The sequence below is a fragment of the Notamacropus eugenii genome, chromosome 1, assembly GCF_028372415.1.
Source record: "Notamacropus eugenii isolate mMacEug1 chromosome 1, mMacEug1.pri_v2, whole genome shotgun sequence".
In the NCBI taxonomy this organism is placed as follows: Eukaryota; Metazoa; Chordata; class Mammalia; order Diprotodontia; family Macropodidae; genus Notamacropus; species Notamacropus eugenii.
The window spans coordinates 148,486,027-148,502,589 of NC_092872.1; the positions used below are offsets into that span (position 1 = coordinate 148,486,027).

Genomic DNA, 16,563 nt, shown 5'->3' on the forward strand with positions numbered 1-16,563 from the left:
GGGAGTGGTTTTCAGAAAACATGATAAAATTATTTCCCCACATTTACCCTGAGCTCACACTGAACCAAACATAGATAAATCTAGAAAATAAAATTGTTTATCCAGCAAATGTTTAAAAGTTCAGTGTACCATAGTCAATATACTGTGATAGATGCTGTGTAAAATACAAAGATAAATAAGACATAATTCCTGCTCTCAAGAAGTTTATAATCTAGGAGTCATTGTCTATTCCTAATCCAATTCCTAATCCTAATACGATTTTGGATTGTCAGTACGATTGTTCTTTTCTAGTTAATGCAAACAGTTGACTTGTGCCTTTGTAAGGATTAGCATTGTGAACTTTATTTTGTTTGTATTTATTCCTCATAGTACTCCAAATGCATTTAATGTTCTCCAGCATATTCTGAAGAAAATAAGTAGGTAAGCAGTTTCTGAATGCTACATTATTCTCTGAATTTCTTTAACCAAAACAAATAGGAACTATGTAGAAAACATCCTCTTTGGGTACCTTCCAGTTAATTACTTTGTCAAAGTTGGATTGGGAGGGGGCGGGGTGCGGGTTGTGTGTAAATTGTAATTGCTGTTCATTAAATAGTATAACTTGATTTTAGATTGGGCCAGCCCCATTTTTGGAAGGGATAGAGCAGGAAGTTAAGGCCTACAAATATATATACATGTATATGTATATATTTCCTAAAACTCAAACCTTAAGTTTAAACACAGGCCATTTGTTAAAATTATGTACATACTTTTTATTTGAAGCACATTATGCTTTATTAATATTAGCTTGTGATGATCAGGATAGTCTTTTTTGGTGTAAGCATTCCATTATCCTCGTTTTTTCAGAAAATATTTCTAAGAAACGTAGAAAAGGAAAATTTGAATTCAAGTCTTGGCTCTCGTTCACATTAACTTTGTTACTGTTACACAAATAATTTAAGGTAAATCATTTAATTTTTCAGTGCACTAGACATCACAGGTCCCCATAGCAATATGTTCCTCTTTTCAGGAAGAAAATACAGACTTAAAAAAGTCAAATTCAAAGGTTTCTTGGGAACAAGCTTTTGCATTGTATGTAGTAGAGAGGCCACTCACAGAGACAGATCTCTGCTTTTCTTACAGAATACACATTCTTTTTATAGATGGGGCAACTAGGTGGTACAAAGGATAGAGCACCAATGCAGGACTCAGGAGGACCTGAGTTCAAACCTCACTTCAGACACTTGACACTTACTAGCTGTGTGACCTTGGGCAAGTCATTTAATCCCAATTGCCTCATCCTGGGTCATCTCCAGTCATCCTGATGAATATCTGATCACTGGTTTCAGATGACTCTGGAGAAGTGAGGCTGGTGACCTGCACAGCCCTCCCTCACTCAATACAGAGTCAAGTGCAAGCCATGTCATCATTTCTCTGATGGCATGGTCTTCGCAACAAAAGACAAACACACTTTTTATAGAAATGAAGTTATAGATACTTGTGATGGAAAGTTGTTGACTGAAAAAGGCCAAGAATGCAAGATTTGACCAAATTAATCATAGTTAGTGTTTACATAAGGCTTTTAGGTTTGCAAAATGCTTTACGTGTATGGACTCATTTGATCCTTGCAGCACTGAAATGTGAGCACTCTTATTCCCATTTAACAGATGCAGGCACAGAGAAGGTAAGTGCCACACAGCCAAGCAGTGTCTGAGTCAAGATTCCTACACATTTCTTCTTGACTCCAAGTCCTGTGCTATGTTCACTGTGCCAACTAGGTGCACAGTGTGAAAGCATAAAATATTAATTTTAAAAAATTAAATGTGAAAGCATAAAAATAAATTAAGTGAAGAAGCTGCTGAATTGATTTTTTGTTAGATTAAAAAATTGTCAAAACTGCTAGGCCCAAGAAGGGATAGAGCCAATTCTTATCAGTCATTGCACAGGAAGACAGGAAGTCGAATCTGCTGTCAGGAACCCCAGAAATCAAAGACAGGACCAAACAGGGCCTGATCACCTCATTCAAGAGAAGACAGCATATTGGGGCCTCACCTCAAAGCGGTGTTCCAGATGAGGAGCTAAGATATTACTAGGTACATAAAAATAATTACCACAATGAAAAAAATGTTATGAATTAGAAGATGCCCAAAGATTAGTAAACCCAAAAGAAGAAAATAATTTTGTAATAACTATAAGCAGATACCTAGATGGGGAAAAATGGCTTGGCTCTAAGGACTACTAGAATAATTAAAGGAATGAAACAAAAAACATAAAACAAATCTAGAGGCAAAATTTGGAATAGTGGTATCAGACTCCCTGCTGAAAAATAGAGTAGAGCAACCAGTTCAATGAGTCTAAGGGGCTGCATGTAAACAGGTTAAAGAGAAATTATTTAAGAAAAATTAAAACTGCCTTTAAATCAGGTCACATGAAAAATCCTGGGCACTATGTTTCAAAAAAAAAAAACCATAAAAGGAAAACTTCTTACATCTTTTCATAGGTTTAGCCATAGGGTTAAATGGAAAATAGTAAGAATCAATGCACATCTTGAAAGAAACCCCTAATTGAAAGCTTGTAGGAATGTTGTAGCCAAAAGCTAGAGCTTCCAGGTCAAAGAAAAAAATATTGAAAGCAACAGAAAGTTCAAATACCAAGCAATTGTAGTCAAAATCTCACAAGAATATGTTGCTGCTATACTAGAGAAAATTCTTGTAATATGATATTTTGAAAGGTGAAAGACAAACATTTACAAACAATAATAATTTACCCTGCAAACCTGAGCACATTTTCCCATGGGAAGTAAAGGATGATCCTTTAACAAAGACTTTGAAATATTCCCAATGAAATGATTAGAGTTGTACAAAACTTTGAAACGCAAACATGAGAGCAAAGAAAAACCTAGAAAGGTAAATAGATTTGAGCAATTGTAAGGGACTAAATGTTAATGAACTACTTACATTCTAATGGGGAGAAAAGAGATAAGCATCCCTTCAGAACCCTACTGGAATTTGAGAAAGACAAACCCAAGGAGGCCTGGGATTGTGGAGTTTTTTTCCTGTTTTGATAATTTTAAGACAGGACAGAAAAGGAAGGGAAAAGAATATGCTAGGAAAGAAATAAGGGAAAAACTTAAACATTTCTCCTAATTGTGCTATGTGAGACGCATGTACAAAGTTGGAGTATGAAATGGAGGGAGAAGATATCTCACAAACTTCACGCATAAAATCAGATATCAGATATACCCATAAGAATTTGTTAGACAAATACATTGAACTCAATTGGGAAATAGATGGGTACAGGGAGAGAAAAGGGAAGATTTGACAGAAAGGAGCAGATTTGAAGGGAGTGGACAGAACAATAAACTTCAGCTTTGGAGAGTAGAATGATAAATGGGAGATTAAAAGGAAAAAAGAAAGTATAAGAAAAAGTGGTTGGGTTTGAGAAAAGTAAAAATAGAGGAGGGAAAGTGAAATGGGAACAAATCACATAAGTTATAGATTACGAATGTGGATCACGTTCCCTCTGCTTTGTTAAAGAATTGGGGATGGGGGTAAAAAGTGATACAAATACTAGGGAATATGGTGGATGAACTATCATGACTGAAATTGAATGGAATGAACTTGCCAATTAAATGGAAGAAGGTAGCAAAATGGATTAGAAAGCACAATCTAACAGCATATTGTTTGCAAGAAAGAAAATTATGCTGAAAGGTATGATAGATAATGTAATAACATCAGTGTTTAATGTGTGTATATATAATTGCTTTAACATGAGTACTGAAATGAAAAGTTAAGCGAATCATAGAGAGAAATAGCAAAATAATAGTTTGGAAACCTCCATGTTGCTGTTTGATGTCTAGACAAAAGTAATAAAAAGATAAATAGGAAAGAAGTCAAAAGACATGAATATAATCTTAATAATGTTAGATGTGCTAGATTCTTGGTGATTTTTAATAGAAATATATGCATATGTATTTCTTAGCCATATTCTAAAACAAAATCAAAACAAATACAGGAAAATTAAATCCTTTATTGACAGTATTGTAAAAATTATAATCAGTGTTGAGCAATGAAGAAAGGATTTGCATTTAAATGGAGACTAGATAATCTTTAAGACTTCGTGAATCAAAGAATAAATCACAGGAATATTTGATAATTTCATAAACAAAATTGCAATGAGATAACATTCTAAAATTAGCGTTCAGTCAAAAGCAACATTTATAGAAATACTTCAAACACTGAATTATTTAATCAACAAAAGAAAAAACAAACCAGTGAATTGGGTGTACATTTTTTTAAAAAACTGAAAAACAATCCAATCAAGCACAGAAACAGAAATTATGAAAATCAAAGAAGAAATTGACAAAATTGAAAGCCAAAAAACCAAAGCAATGAAATGATCAATAAGATTAGCAGTTTTTTTTAAAAAGCTTATAAAATAGATAAACTGTTAATCCGATTTTTAACAACAAAAAAGAACAGGAAAACCAAATTGCCTGTATAAAAAAATGAAAATAAAATTTATTAGGAAAAAGGAAAATAAAATTGTTAGAAACTATTTTGCCCAATTAAACCCAGCATGAACAATAACTTAAACAAAATCAATGAATATCAAAAAACCCCCAAACATCAAATTAACAGAACAAGAAATAAGAGATTGAAGTAACCTATATTTGAAATAAACCTTGTATGAAGACTTATTGTCCAATGTATGACAATTGAGGCAACACTGGACCTTCTTAGTGTCTTAGACACTTAATAGCTGTGTGACCCTGGGCAAATAATTTAACTTCTTCCTGCCTCAGTTTTCTCATCTGTAAAATGAGGATAATAAAAGTACTTATCTCCCAGAGTTAATATAAGGATCAATGAGATAATGCTTATAAAGCACTTTTCAGATCTTAAAGAAATAATACTAACTTGTTGGTTAAAAAAAACAAATATAGCAGATTTCTCTCATAAGAGATCTGATAACTAAGATACATGAAGCATTTATTCAAATATGTAAGAATAAGAGCCATTCCCTAATAGATCAGAATATATAAACAAACAGTTCTCAGAGGAGGAAACATAAGCTATAAATAATTATTTGGGGGAAAAAATGCTCCAAATCATTGAAATAAGAGGGATGCTGCTTAAAACTCCAAAGTTCTACCTCAATACCATCAGATCAGCAAAGATAAAAATAGTTATAGTAAGTATTGGAGAGACTTTTAGAGAACACAAGCATACTGATGTTCTCCTGTTGAAGATACGACTTAGTCTTGCTATTTTGGAAAGCAGTTTGGAACTGTATCCAAAAAGTCATTGAATTTTTAACCTATTAATATTATTACTAAATATATACCTTAAAAAAACACAATAGAAAGAGGAATGTGGCCTATCTGGTCAAAAATATTTATAGTAATATTTTTTGCTATAAGCCATCACTTGGCAAATGAACAGAACAAATTCTGGTATATGAATGTAATGGAATATTGTTGCACCATAAGAAGTGAAAAGGGATACATTTAGAAAAACCTGGGAAGATTTGCATGAACTCAAGAAGAGTGAAATGAGCAGAACCAGAAGAGCAGTTTATACAATGGGAAGAAAAAGAACTGAAAATTTAAGTTTCTGGTCAATTCAGTGACCAACCTTGGCTTGCAGGAGTTTATTTGGCTTGACCATACTTATTTGCACATGAAAGATAGCAACTTAGTGATATTAACCCCAGTAATTAAAAGGAGAAAAAAAACATAAATGGAGTCTTTACATAATGCACAAAAGACAAAAGAATGGAGTTCTGAAGGAGACATAGACAAGCAGGACATCTTTGGAACTAATGTTCTGAACTTGTTAAATTCTTTAAAAGTGATGTGTAATAGAAATTCAGTTTTATATGCAGTTCTCCTTTTCTGTTCTTTTTATATAGATATGTTTGTCAGGTTAATTTTTTTAAATGAAGTTAAAATTCTTAAGAAAAAATAATGGAAGCAGAATAAGGAACTTAAACTTACTTACTACCTTAAACAGGAGGTAGAAAACTTTAATGAAGTAAATGAGAAATATAATAGTGTGAATAGACCTTAAGACGACAAGAAATTTTACCATAAAATCAAAACACTGAATAAGTGGAAGAAAATCTAAGCTATCTATTATCAGAAATAATTGATAGACATGTCAAGGAGAGAGAATTTTAAGAATCATTAGACTCCCTGAAAACTATAACCAAACGAAAAATCTGGTTACCATTCAGTCACCCTGCAGTGTATTAAGCTCTGGGGATACAAAAAGAGTTAAAAGACAATCTTACCTTCCAGGAGCTCACAATTTAATTGGGGAGACAACAAGTAATCAAATACACATAAATAGGGCATACGCAGGATGAATAGAAGATAATCATTTCAAAAGAAAAAGTATGATAGTTTATTTGCTAATAAAATGTATTATTAGATTTGACAGTGGCATTTTATTAACACTGTATAAATAAAGTTTCATCAGTGAAGTTACAGAATTATTTTCAAGTTGATTACTGGAGGGATTTGGTGTTGAATTTGACATAATCATCAGAAATGTTGAGTTGTAATAAATATATATTAATTTAGTTTGCAGGAGGGCTCCTACTTGCTGAGTCATGCAGCAGAAGATTCTTCACTTTTGATCTACAAAAACTCTGATGAAAAATTTTCTAGAACAGCTTATAATTTGCATAAAGCTCATTGCAGCTTACCCACTGTACCATCCAGTCTTTCTGTTCCCTGGGTTCCATTAGATCCAACTGTCATGTTACCTTATCATATTCATCATGGAAGAATACCTTGTACTTTTCCACCTAAATCTCAAGGCCCTACAAAGCTGCAAAAGGTAAGATGTGTTTTGAAATCCAGTGGTGCATTTGCTGTTTTAGATTGGGTCACCTGGGGATTCATATTTGGAATATTAATCCTGAAAGGTTTTTGAAAATACAGGGCCCATAACAAGATTATGGAATATCATGTGTTAGTCACATCTGTGTATAGGCACGCACGTTAGCTATCGTTCTTTATAAAGTTTTCAAATCAGCTTCTAAAAAAATTCTTTTTTTTATTTAAATTATTTGTTTATTTAACTTTTAACATTCATTTTCACAAAATTTTGGGTTCCATATTTTCTCCCCTTTTGTCCCCTCCCCACACCCCAAAACACCGAGCATTCTAATTGCCCCTATCACCAATCTGCTCTCTCTTCTATCATCCCTCTCTGCCCTTGTCTCCATCTTCTCTTTGGTCCTGTAGGGCCAGATAGCTTTCTATACCCCTTTACCTGTATTTCTTATTTCCTAGTGGCAAGAACAGAACTCGACAGTTGTTCCTAAAACTTTGAGTTCCAACTTCTCTTCATCCCTCCCTCCCCACCCCTTCCCTTTGGAAGGCAAGCAATTCAATATAGGCCAAATCTATGTAGTTTTGCAAATGACTTCCATAATAGTCATGTTGTATAAGACTAACTATATTTCCCTCCATCCTATCCTGCCCCCCATTACTTCTGTTCTCTCTTTTGATCCTGTCCCGCCCCATGAGTGTCGACCTCAAATTGCTCCCTCCTCCCCATGCCCTCCCTTCCATCATCCCCCCACCCTGCTTATCCCCTTACGCCCCACTTTCCTGTATTGTAAGATAGGTTTTCATACCAAAATGAGGGTGCATTTTATTCCCTCCTTTAGTGGAATGTGATGAGAGTAAACTTCATGTTTTTCTCTCACCTCCCCTCTTTATCCCTCCACTAATAAGTCTTTTGCTTGGCTCTTTTATGAGAGATAATTTGCCCTATTCCATTTCTCCCTTTCTCCTCCCAATATATTTCTCTCTCACTGCTTGCTTTCATTTTTTTAAGATATGATCCCATCATCTTCAATTCACTCTGTGCACTCTGTCTCTATCTGTGTGTGCGTGTGCGTGTGCATGTGTGCATGTGTAATCCCACCCAGTACCCAGATACTGAATAGTTTCAAGAGTTACAAATATTGTCTTTCCATGTAGGAATGTAAACAGTTCAACTTTAGTAAAGTCCCTTATGACTTCTCTTTGCTGTTTACCTTTTCATGCTTCTCTTCATTCTTGTGTTTGAAAGTCAAATTTTCTTTTCAGCTCTGGTCTTTTCATCAAGAATGCTTGAAAGTCCTCTATTTCGTTGAAAGACCAATTTTTCCCCTGAAGTATTTATACTCAGTTTTGCTGGGTAGGTGATTCTTGGTTTTAGTCCTAGTTCCTTTGACTTCTGGAATATCCTATTCCATGCCCTTCGATCCCTTAATGTAGAAGCTGCTAGATCTTGTGTTATCCTGATTGTACTTCCACAATACTTGAATTGTTTCTTTCTAGCTGCTTACAATATTTTCTCCTTGACCTGGGAACTCTGGAATTTGGCCACAATGTTCCTAGGAGCTTCTCTTTTTGGATCTCTTTCAGGCGGTGATCTGCGGATTCCTTGAATACTTATTTTGCCCTCTGGTTCTAGAATCTCAGGGCAGTTCTCCTTGATAATTTCATGAAAGATGATGTCTAGGCTCTTTTTTTGTTCATGGCTTTCAGCTAGGCCCATAATTTTTAAATTGCCTCTCCTGGATCTATTTTCCAGGTCAGTTGTTTTTCCAATGAGATATTTCACATTATCTTCCATTTTTTCATTCTTTTGGTTTTGTTTTGTGATTTCTTGGTTTCTCATAAAGTCATTAGCCTCCATCTGTTCCATTCTAATTTTGAAAGAACTATTTTCTTCAGTGAGCTTTTGAACCTCCTTTTCCATTTGGCTAATTCTGCTTTTGAAAGCATTCTTCTCCTCGTTGGCTTTTTGAACCTCTTTTGCCAGTTGAGTTAGCTTATTTTTCAAGGTGTTATTTTCTTCAGCATTTTTTTGGGTCTCCTTTAGCAGGGTGCTGACCTGCTGTTCATGCTTTACCTGCATGTCTCTCATTTCTCTTCCCAGTTTTTCCTCCACCTCTCTAACTTGATTTTCAAAATCCTTTTTGAGCTCTTCCATGGCCTGAGCCCATTGGGTGGGCTGGGATACAGAAGCCTTGACTTCTGTGTCTTTCCCTGATGGTAAGCATTGTTCTTCCTCATCAGAAAGGAAGGGAAGAGCTATCTGTTCACCAAGAAAATAGCCTTCTAGGGTCTTATTTTTTTTCCCTTTTCTGGGCATTTTACCAGCCAGTGACTTGACTTCTGAATATTCTCTTCACACCCACTTCGCCTCCAGATCCACCCAGCCAGCACTTGGGGTCTGAGATTGAAATGCTGCTTCCCAGCCTCAGGGCTTAGGTGGGGGGGAGGGGTGGGAGGGGAGGGGGGGAGGGGCCGGGTGGGCAGGGCTGCTATTCAGTGTGAGATTAAGTTCAGGTGCTCAGGTGGAGGCAGGGCTGCCTCATGGGGCTCAGTTCCCTCGGGGGTGTATGCAGAGACCTTCAACAATGGATCTGGGTTCCTGCCTGCTTGGGGAGCCCCTGTCTGCTCCCACCTCCGTTGCTGCCTCCCAAAGGGGCCTGAGTTATGGGGGCACCCCACTCCCCTCTCAACCAGCCAAAGAGACCCTCTCACTGACCCTTGTCACCTGTGGGTGGAGGGACCCGCGGGGCCACTGGAGATTCTGTCCCTGAAGCCTGCTGGGATCCGCTCCTCGGTGCCGCACGGCCAAGGCAGGGCTGGGCTCCGGGTCCGCAGCACGAGGACCTTTTGCGAGAGGTTTTCTGGGTTCTCTGGAACAGAAATCTCGTCCACTCTGTTGTTCTGTGGCTTCTGCTGCTCCAGAATTTGTTGGGAGTTCTTTTTTACAGATATTTTATGGGCTGTGGGTTTGGAGCTAGTGTATGTGTGTCTTTCTACTCCACCATCTTGGCTCCGCCCCCTAAAAAATTCTTTTGACAGAGAGTCCTGTTGAGTAGTATTGGAAATAGTGTAAACAGTGTTAGTTCACTTCAGTTGATGGAACAGGCTTAGTTTTTGGAACTGAAGTGTCATGTTGAAATTATAGCTAACAAACTTTTGAAAGGCTAATTTTTTGCACATTTCATAATTCACAATGTTCACCTAATTGTAGTATTTGTGTTCTTAAAGAAGTGCCATCATTATATAATGCAAAGAGTACTGGATTTGGAGTTAAGGGACCTGATTTTGAATTTGAGGTCTTATATTACTAGCTTGGGAGAGTTACTTCTCTGGGAGTCATTTTTATGATTTGCAAAATCAGATAATTGGACTAGATGATTTCTTCCTTCTAGCTCGAAATCTTGAATCCAGTGTTACTTGATATCCTTTATATAAGAACCAATCTGATTAATTCCTAATAGGATTTAAAGAAGAGAAGGATATTTTCCCAGCAAAAAGACTAGCTCTACATCAATGAGTCCATAAGCTTATGTACCTTCTGCTATCAGAAAGGCAAAACTATGTGACATACTGTGAGTTCCCATTTTTCCTTAATTGCTAAAATCAGAACCAGATTTATTGCCTGGGTATTGTAATCTGCTCATTTTAGGTTGCCAAAAACATATGTTCCTTTTTAAAAATAGAGACTTTTCAGGGATTTTACATTTTTTAAAAAAGATAGGCTTTGTTCTTTTTAAAAATTTATTAAATATATTTTTTGTCATGTTTTAATCAGTAAATTACCATGAGTTTATTCTAAATATGGTATATAAGTTTTAGGGATATTTATATGCACTTATATACGTGTGTGTGTCTGTGTCTGTCTGTGTGTGCAAGTGCAAAATGCACTTAATTCACAATGATTAGGAAATTTTTTTGGTATCCTCTAAACATTTTTGTTAGTGTAGAATCCCACTTTGGGGTATGAAGAATCCATTTTATGTTTTTGTAAGATTACTTGACCAGGAAATAACTAATTTATGATTAACTAGGTGGAACCAGTGGAAAAAATGGAAAGTTGTAATACCTTACACTTAACTGCTCTATTTGTAGTTCTAGGTTTTTTTCTTCTCATTTATGCCTCAGATAAATGCTTATTCCTATGCTATTCTACAACAAAGTTTTTCTTAGTAATCTTAACAATAATAATGATTGAAGAGCTATTTTTGAGAGATTTATGGCCTTTGTAGGTGGATGTGATTTCCTTTTAATTTAGAAACTATGATTATAGTCTGTCAGACAAACATATAATTGTGTGTGTGGGGTGTCTTATGTCTTTTTAGAGAAAATGAACAGTTTAATACTAGGATTCCCAGCTACTTCATCAACTGAAAGGGAAAAGCATTGTATTTGGCTCCAAATGTTTTCTTAAAATGAAGCTAGTCTTTGGGGGTGGGGGGGCTGCCTTATAATAATGATAGTAATAGAATGATAACATGAAATAACTCATTTTTACAGTATTTACTGTTTCTCACTTTGTATCACTAGTTTTTCCTCTTGAACCCTGAAATTACCCTCTGATCATTCTCCCATTGCCTCATTTATATTCTTGCTCATCTTCCTCACTTTGACCACTAATCCTTGCCTGTTTCCCTAGTAACTTCTTTTCTGGACTCTCTTTCCTTCTTTAACAGTCTTGACCCTAAAGTTTTACAGTTTCAAAAGGCACTCTCCTCCATCCCTGAACTGAATTCTTTGGACTTCATTTCTCATTTCCTCCCAGTCCTTGACCCTAAATTAGTCCCAGTATCCACCTTCTCCAGTTCCTCCCCAGTTGCTGAACACTGATGAGAGAAGTAAAGAAACCTTGTTTAACTTGGATGCACTGCATGTTCCTGTTATCTACTCTCAACTAGGAACTACCAAAAAATCTCTATAGTTGGGCAAAAGCTCAGACTCATTTAAACTAAGCTAAAGCTGAAAAATTATCTCCTCTCTTCTAAGTGATCACCCCACTTTGAAGTGAAAGTCTGTAGCAAACAGAAGCATACTTACCCCAAAAGTAGCCTGTTTCCTCATTTATATATGTGTAATTGTTGGGAAATTTTTCCTTATATCAAGCTGAAATGATCTTCTCTTTGGTGTCTTTCCTTTGTTCTTAGGCTCACTTGTCTTGTTATAGTTGGGTTATTTTTTCAGTCATATCAGAGAGTCCTGTTGAGTAGTATTGGAAATAGTGTAAACAGTGTTAATTCACTTCAGTTGATGAAACAAGCTTAGTTTTTGGAACTGAAGTGTCATGTTGAAATTATAGCTAACAAACTTTTGAAAGGCTAATGTTTTTCAGATTTCATAAGTCACAGTGTTCACCTAATTGTAGTATTTGTGTGCTTAAAGAAGTGCCATCATTATATAATGCAAAGAGTACTGGATTTGGAGTTATATACACTTCATATACACATTTGAGGTTTTCTTGGCAAAGATACTGGAGTGGTTTGTCATGTCTTTCACTTCATTTGACAGATGAGGAAACTGAGGCAAATAGGGTTAAGTGATTGGCCCAGGGTCACACAGCTATTGTCTGAGGCCAGATTTTAACTCAGGAAGATGATGAGTGTTCCTGACTTTGTGATTAAGCAAAAAGTCTAATCCTTCTTTCACTTAGAAGACTCCAATATTTGAGGAGGTAGAGAAGGAGGAGTAATTATGGTGGTGTGATAGTGGAGATGACCGTCATTGCTGTTGTTACTATGCTGGTCATTGCCACCACAAATTATAGGATTTACTTATCAATGCAGATTATATAAGGAAACATTTTTCACTCATTTTTTACATCATTGCCCTTTTCTCCCCTTGCTGCACTACCATGGAACCTCTGTGACTGACTTCATGCCTCAGAAAGCTCATTATTGGAAAAATCTCTTCACTACTCTCTTCCTCTCTGATTGGAGGGTAGAGCCATGAACTCCAAACCTCCATTTAAAGAGACCCCTCAGGTCAGATATTTGATTTCTCACCTAACTGTACTAGGGAACTTTAGGACTTCTCTGATTGTTTTCTCCATCATGCCCCAATTTTGAGTATCTTCCCCCACTGTGACATCCCTCCACACTTTATAGCTTCCTTTTGTGTTTCATCTTCCCCATTAGATTGTAAATTTCTTGAGATCAAGAACTATCTTATTTTTTGTATTTGTTATCCCCAGGGCTTAAGCACAGTGCTTGGAACATAGTAGGCACTCAATAAATGGTTTTTTTTTTTTAGGCTGCAAAAATGTAATATCTACAAAATACTGATCAAGACATGACTAAATGGCTTTGATGATATATTAGGAGCTTGTTATCTTTCATGAACTGACAGATGATAAATCTTTGTGATAAAATTACAGATCTCACGGTATCTTGGAGAACTCTAACAAAAACCTGCAGTAAAACCTTTTGACAGAACTCTTGCCCATAATTGCTGAGACATAAAAACCTTAAGAATGTTTTTAATATAGGTCATCATAAAAAATCATAATCTCCAAGTTATATGGAATGAAAAGCTGTCAGAAAAAAAGAAGAAATCAAAACCATGGTGGAGCGGGGATGAAGTGTTTGTGGTCTGTTGACCTTTCTGCTCCTGGAGTTTGCCCAGAAATGCTTACAGTATTCTTGTGGAGATGAGTTTACATCCTCATGCTTTTTTTTTTTTTTATCAACTATGGAGAAGCAGTTATTTTGTCAACCTGTGCATTAATCCATAAAGCATTAAATATAGCGGAGACAGCGGGATAGTGACTTGTCTTAAAACCATTTCTGTCTGAGCTCCATTAAAAAGATGAGAATTAGATTACAACAATAGTAGTAACAATGTATGTATAAAATAGAACCAAGTATAGTGAGGATCTTAGAGGTTTTGATGTCCACATGGAAAGCTTTCTCTGTTTACAATATGCCACCAACACAATAATGCTAGCAGCAATGGATATAAAATGTGGCATCTTCCAGGGAAATAGTTTAAGCTTTTTTCTATTTCTTCATAGCTTTAAATTATTATTCTCTGTCCTGAATAGAACCATGTATGGCTTTAAGGTTGAAGAGGTAGTCATCCCAAAGGTTATATGAAACATTCAGTAGCTTCTTCCTCTTGTGGAATCCTTCCCAAGTGATATTCAAATATCATTTGTGCTAAGTATAAAATTCTTAATATTTGTCAAGGAAAAATAGAGCCTCAGGGTTCAAGCTTGAATCTAGAGTCCGAATTGAACCAGTGGGTGAATGAAGTACTTTAAAAATACCTTTTGTTTTCTCCTGGCCCACATCAGATACAAGGCTTTCTTGAAGAATGTTGTGTATGTCACGAAAAACTTAGTGGCAACTTGAAATCAAAGCTCAGTGTGAAGAACACGTTTAAAAGCAGTTAACATCTCTGCAGTGCCAGACGACATGCACTTTTGGAGCTGTCAAATGGACAAAGAAAGAAGTAAAGAACTTTTCAGTAACAACTTAAGGAAGTGTCCTCAAAAAACCCATACAATTTTTAAAAAACATAGGAGCCATCCCTTTAAGGAAGGTAGCTATCGATAGATTCCTCATCAAAAAGGAGGAAGAAGATTGATAGACATTCTAAGAGCAAATGATAAGTCAAAAACCTACAGAAATGCTTTTGGATCAAGCAGACCATTTTAGTAGTAAGGGCTGCTAACAAGTACACATCACTGTATTTGTCTAATATAACTGAAAGTAGTTTATCTCTAGACAAAGCCAGTAAAAATAAGCTAAGATCCAAAATAGAATTCACAGTGCTCTCTATGGGGTGCCCTTCATATAAACTCAGCAACAGTATGTTGAGAAGTATCTAAGAGATGACTGAGTCCTACAGATTGGTTTAGAGAAATGGAAGGGTTGTGATAGCAATTCAGGATCTAGTCATTGCCCCCAGAAATTAGAAAAGGCATATGTAAGGAACGAAAGGAAATGGTAGAAACTGTAATAAAATAACTGCAAGGTTCAAAACATTTAGACTAACTTACTAAATATGATTTTTTTTCAGAGTTCTTTGGCTATCATATCATTGTCTTTGTAGTGATTGTTCTGATTCTGTTTACTCTGCATTACATTTATATACTGTAATTCATTGTAATTATATACTGTAATTCATTCAGCCATTGCCCAATTTATGGGCACTCCCTTAGGTTCTTAAAATTTGTTGCCTCAAAAAAAGCAATAAATATTTTTGTGCCTGCTTAGGACTAATTTCTATTAACTTTCCCTCACTGTAATTCCTCTTTCTCCCTTTTCCTTCTGTTTTCCCCAATTAAGTGAAATGTGTTTTTGTATCCAGTTGTGTAATAATGGGTTTGTTAACTTGGATGACTATAGGGCTATTGGTGTCCTGAGTAGAAATGAGGAAGTTCAGAAGACTAGGTTTTCCGGAAAGACTTAGATAAACTGATGCAAAGTGAAATGAGCAGAACCAAGGACACATTGTCTACAATAATAGCAACATTGTATGATGATCAGCTGAGAGCAACTTAGTGCAAACTCTCAGTGCACTCAGAGCAGTCTGATCAAGCACAGTGTTACCAGTGCCCTTCTGATCTGAGCTCTGCAAGCTTCAGACCTTGGGTCTGCACAATGTAACTGCTCCAGTAGACTGCTACTAGATTCAACCACTGTCAACTGGAAAGTTCTATATGTTCTGAGTAACATCATTTCAGGTTCGTCTTTGGTCTGGGCTATTCTGCCTCTGGTTATTCTGTTGCAGGCTTCAGACTGGGCTGTTTGTGCCTTATTCTTCTATAATATAGTTATAGAGCAATAAATTCTGTGAGGTCAAGGATAGCTTCTGCGCTACATTTTGTATCTCTCTGAGGCCTTCACATAGTGCTCTGCACAACATAACTTAATATAAGTTTGTTGAATGAACAAATGACATAGTAGTGCATTAAGTGTTTATATGAATGCTTCAGCTACCAGTATGATCTCTTATAAGGGCCACAGTCCCTTTCAACTCAGTTCATCTTTTTGGATGCTGCCTAACACGACCCTAAAAGGTACCTTCACAATAACTCTTACCAAATCTCCTTTTTGTATTGGCTTTCTCATTTTCATTTCTTCTCTTGATTTCTGCCAACTCTATTGTCTTATACCTTGTTATGACTCCTTTCTTATCAATGGTCTGGTCTGTAGATGTATTGAGTAGAACTGTAGAGTTGGGAAACTTGAATTAGATTCCTGTCCTAGAAGCTGATTAGTGATCTTTGGCAAGTCCCTTAACTTCTCAGAGACTTCTGATCAGTAAATTTTTTCATCAGTAAAACAGGGATAACAACACAAATTTGAGTGAGGAAAAAACACTTTAAAGTTCAAGTATCCTACAAATGTGAGTTGTTAACGATTATATCCTTCCACATACAGTTCTCCTGGTTCATACCCTAATCTTATCCTAAATTTTTCAGCTGACCACTGGATTTGGGGCTATATTTGAGGCTAACAAGATTACAATTAGAACAGTTGTGTGCTTCCTTACTAACTTTGCTGGTTTCTAATAAAGATCCCTATGTCTTTTCCTGGGAACATTCAAGTAAGCACATAATAGTGCCTTTAAAAAATGCCATATTCCTTAGAAGTTGCCATTAATTTGGTTACATTGCTTTTTGAAAATAGAGTGAGTAAACATTGATATTGATGTGCAGTGAGGATTGTAGAGGTGGGAAACAGTGGTAAGGATAATTGAAAACTTCTGTTTGGCTTCTGACTATAAGTGATTATTTTCCC

The 16,563-nt window shown here is 36.1% G+C and overlaps 1 protein-coding gene across 2 annotated transcripts in view; it reads left to right on the forward strand.

The window, feature by feature from the left end:
* ICE2 (interactor of little elongation complex ELL subunit 2) overlaps nt 1-16,563 on the forward strand; it is a 59,153-nt gene that overhangs the window by 40,286 nt on the left and 2,304 nt on the right. For both annotated transcript variants that reach the window (XM_072616471.1, XM_072616479.1), the window contains exons 14-15: nt 370-420; nt 6,566-6,824. In XM_072616471.1, the coding sequence (XP_072472572.1) occupies nt 370-420; nt 6,566-6,824 (310 nt within the window). The remainder of the gene's footprint in view (nt 1-369; nt 421-6,565; nt 6,825-16,563) is intronic.